General features: G+C 53.5%; 1 protein-coding gene across 1 annotated transcript; it reads right to left on the reverse strand.

Annotated features, from left to right (window-relative positions):
• Positions 1-617: 617 nt before the first annotated feature.
• ACTL8 (actin like 8) lies at positions 618-3,949 on the reverse strand. Its single transcript, XM_046661771.1, has 2 exons — positions 3,602-3,949; positions 618-1,370 (listed from the first exon to the last, which is right to left on the reverse strand). Exons 1-2 carry the CDS (start codon positions 3,947-3,949, stop codon positions 618-620), a joined length of 1,101 nt encoding a protein of 366 aa, XP_046517727.1.
• Positions 3,950-4,336: the final 387 nt, after the last annotated feature.

The following is a 4,336-nucleotide window of genomic DNA, read 5'->3' on the forward strand; positions in this document are numbered from 1 at the left end:
GGCCCCACCCTGGGTCCTGCATACTTACACTCCCTAGGTCTCCTCAAGGGACTGCCCACCCTACCTCCATCCATCACAGAAGGCAGCAATGGTTCCAAACAATTTTGTTTATTTGCGTACATAAAACAAGACGCTGGCCACAGCGGGGAAGAGCACTCCAGACTCACCCACAGCAGCTCCTCCCTGGCCAGCAAGAGCACACGAGACTAGAGACTTCAACTCTCCTCCTCCCTGCCCTGTCTGTCCCCATCCAAAAATAATTCTCTCTTGCCCCAGTTAAAACCTATTCAACCAAGAAGAACGGGACAACCCAAGGGAGATGCCAGTGACAAACAAATGGCTTTTAGGCATAGAGATGGCAGCTGGCCACTCCCACCCCAATGACAGACCATCCCCGGAAAAACTGTCCCCTGAAGGGCTTCCAGGGACGACACCCTGTCCACCTATGGATTAGATCCCTCTCTTGAAACAAGATAAAACTCTAGAACCTAAAACAATCCTCCATGACCTGAGAATTCCAAAGCCTGCTCACCCCACCCCTGCCCAGACCTTTTCACTGCAATTAATTCACTCAAGCCTATCCAGCAGGAGCTGGGTCCCAGGAGCCAAGCAGCAGGTCACTGCCTCAGACTCTCATCATACTCCTCTTTGGTCATCCACTCGGACTTGTAAGTAGACAGATGAGCCACAACAGACGCTCCTAACCAGACGCTAAAGTTTCTGTTGGAACCCACCCATACTGTGGTCTTGGTGGAGGAGAAATGATCTTCGATGAGCTCCTTGTACAGGCGGTTGGTGAAGCCCGGATAGAGGGTGTTGCCCCCACAGGCCACCACATGGGAGATGAGCAGTGGGTGCACATAGGCTTCGCAGGTCTGGATGGAATCCAGCACAGCCTGAGAGATGCTGGGCCCTTCCAGGTCGAACACCTGGGGGCTGAAGAACATCTCGGGAGCCAGCCGCTGCATGGGGGTCAGCTCCACAGGGGTGCCATCCGGGAGCTGATAGGTGTTGGTCTCATCTGAGCCACTGGGCAGGCTCTGACGAAAGTCCAGCGCCTCCCCCAAATTCTGCGGCACGTAGCACTTGTTCATCTGAGTGTTGGTGACCGTGTCCAGCTGAAACAGGTTGTGTTGGTTGCTATCTTCCTTAAAGAGGCTCTTGAAGAGATAGGCGGAGAGATCCTGGCCGGCGAACTCCAGCGTCTTACCACTGGGCCGTAAGGGGCGGCCCAGATGGAAAGGCTGCACACGGGTCAAGCCATAACCAGAATCGACCACCACGCCGGTCAGGAGGCCAGAGGCGTACAGGGACATCTCCAGCTGGTCAGCCAGGAGTAGGGACCGGACATCCAGTAACTCAAACATAATCTGCAAGAAGGGAGAAGACTGACACACTCAGGGTGTTTTCTCCAAACAAAGGGCCCTGATCTATTTCTGTTTTCCCCAAGACCATGCTACGGGCTCAGCTCCCAAAATTGAAATCAGCACAGACACCTGTCCTCAAGGGACTGGCGGGCTGCCCCAGGACATTGGTCCTAGGACGCCTGGAGCTCATGCGGTGGGAATAAGGGAGGGGCTCTAGAGGGTGAGAAAGAGTCGGATTTGCCCTCAGGGGCTGGTTTGATTTGGGCCTTTCCAAAGACCAGTTTAGTGTAGGGGTGGGAAGAGCCATCAGGTGGCAAGAAATGGCACTGGCTCTGGGCAGAGGGGGTGGGCAGGGCGGGACACTACACGGCCAAGGGGCAGGTTCACAGGCTGAACCGTTTCTTTAGAAGAAGGAATAAGACATAAGAAACAAGTGCAGCAGCTTCACCACTGGATCCCAAAATTGGGGTATAAAGAAAAGAAAAAATACACCCACCTCCTGGTATGTGAAGCCTTAGTTTTTTTTAAATAAAACCTTTCAGGGGGCTTGCCCCATGGCCAAGTGGTTAAGTTCACGCACTCTGCTTTGGCAGCCCAGGGTTTCACTGGTTCAGATCCTGGGCGTGGACATGGCACCACTCGTGAGGCCACGCTGAGGTGGCGTCCCACACACCACAACTAGAGGGACCCACAACTAAAATATACAGCTATGTACTGGAGGGATTTGGGGAGAAAAAGCAGGAAAAAAACCAAAAAAACAAGATGGGCAACAGTTGTTAATTCAAGTGCCAATCTTTAAAAACGACAACAACAAATAAAAGCTTTTCAAACATCAAGATAAAACTAGAATTCTGATATTCAGGGTTGGGCAAAGTGTCTAGGCCGATGTTCCCCACGCCCATCACCCCTAGATCTTTACAGAGCACCCCCGCCGCCTCCCCAAGTCTCGGCTCTGGTCGCACCCCCAAGTTTCTGACACTACAGATGCAGAGAGGCAGCAACAGTCCAGCCCAGGGCAGCCCTCAGCCGCTCACCTCCCCCTTCAGGCCCTGGCACGCCCACGTTCTCCCTCAGTGGCAGGGGCTCCCTCATTCCCATGCTCAGAATATTGTCCCCCCACCACCCCCTCCCCAAATAGAAGCCAAGGCCCCTCTTTTCAAATAGAAAATCAAACATGACTCCCCCACTTAAAACTCGCCAGGAGCTTTCTACTCACTTAAAGCAGGGATTGGCAAGCATTTTCTGTAAAGGGCTAGACAGTCAGGATTGCCAGATTCAACAAATGAAAATAGAGGATGCCCAGTTAAATTCGACTTTCCGATCAACAACAAATAATGTTTTACGGTAAGTACGTCCCATGCAATATTTGGGACATACTTATACTAAAACATTACTTGCTGTTGATCTGAAATTCAAATCTAACTAGGTATCATGTGTTTTATCCAGCAAACCTAAATAATACTAACTACTTTAGGCTTTACATGCTATATAGTCTCTGTTGGAACTAGTCAACTCTGCTACCGCAGCGGGAAAGCGGCCACAGAGGACAGAAAGGAGCGGGAGGGGCTCTGTTCCACTAAGACTTGATTTACAAAATCAGATGGAGGGCCAGATTTGGCCACTGGCGGTAGTCTGCCAACCCTTGATTCAGGGTGAAATTCACGTGCTTCCCACAGTTGACCAGGCCTGCGAGGTCCTGCCCCTGCAGCCTCATCTTCCTGTGTCCCTCTTGCCACCCTCCCTGGTTCACTGGGCTTCAGCCCCACTGGCTGAAATCGCTTCCTTAGAGAAGCCCTCGTCACCCTTCAAAGGGGCTTCCTCTGCCCCCACCAGTCAGCTATCACCCCATTTCATTTTGCTTTTAGAACTGACCACTCTCTGGATTTTTAGCTGTCAACTTATTCACACACGGTCAAGTCTTCCCCTAGAATGTAAGCTCTCTGAGGGCCAGAATATGACCTGTGGACATGTGCGGACCCCATGAATGAATGCCTGGTGTTCCCCAGCAGCACCCTTTCCACGGAGCATTTGACCTGCCTCATCTCTACCTGCAGGAGGAGCCTCTGCGAGCCCCCTCTCGCCTAGCACTGTGCGGGCCACACACCAGGTACGCAGTAAACATGTGCGGGGCAAATTATTTAGAAAGCAGAGTTCCTGATGCCCAGCCACGTCTGAATACACAGTGCCAGGCTGTTCCCCACTCCCCAGTAAGGGCAGCCCCGAGAAGGCCTTACCTCCAGGGTTTTCTGTCGGTCCACAGCCTCCCTCAGGGGGGACTCTGTGACTATCACAGAGGAGTCCTCATGCTCCCGTCTGTGTGTCTCCAGGACGAAGGACCAGATGTGCTCCACGCCCTCCCAGTTGAGGATGCGGCCACGCTGGACGGGGTAGCTGAAGGTGTCAGGATGGTAAATGTCGATGCCTAGACTCACGCGCCTGCGGGCGTAGCTAGGGCCGGGGTTCTCTCTGCACGGGATGTAGTTCACAACGCTCGGGAAGACCATCTGGGGCTCGTTCCACCCCGACAAGCCAGCCTTCAGAAAGCCGGACCCGTGGTCGATGATGATGGTTCTCGCGGCCATGGCAGAGGCAGAGGTGGGAGAGGTCTTCCGGACTTGGCTCCTCAAGGATGTTTGGGGGACTAGGGCCACCTATGGAGGGAAAGGATGGGGCTGTGAACCCATTCTCGGCCACCATGGGCTGCTTCCCATGCTCCAGCCCAGAGTCAGATCTCAGGCTCCCCTGAAGCCGATCTATCCCCTCTTCTAAGACTTTGCACAAGCTGTCAGTTGCCCATGGAATGTTCCTCCCATCCCAAACTCCTAACCATCCTACAGGGCCCACCTAATGGACGCATCTGTGAAGTCCTGCCAACCCCTTCTGCCCACCAAGCTCCTCCCGTTGCCCTTTGCACACTCATCTGTTACACCAGGTGGGCACTTCCACTCCACAAGAGCAGAGGTTGGGCC

This window comes from Equus quagga, chromosome 5 (genome assembly GCF_021613505.1).
Source record: "Equus quagga isolate Etosha38 chromosome 5, UCLA_HA_Equagga_1.0, whole genome shotgun sequence".
Taxonomy (NCBI): Eukaryota; Metazoa; Chordata; class Mammalia; order Perissodactyla; family Equidae; genus Equus; species Equus quagga.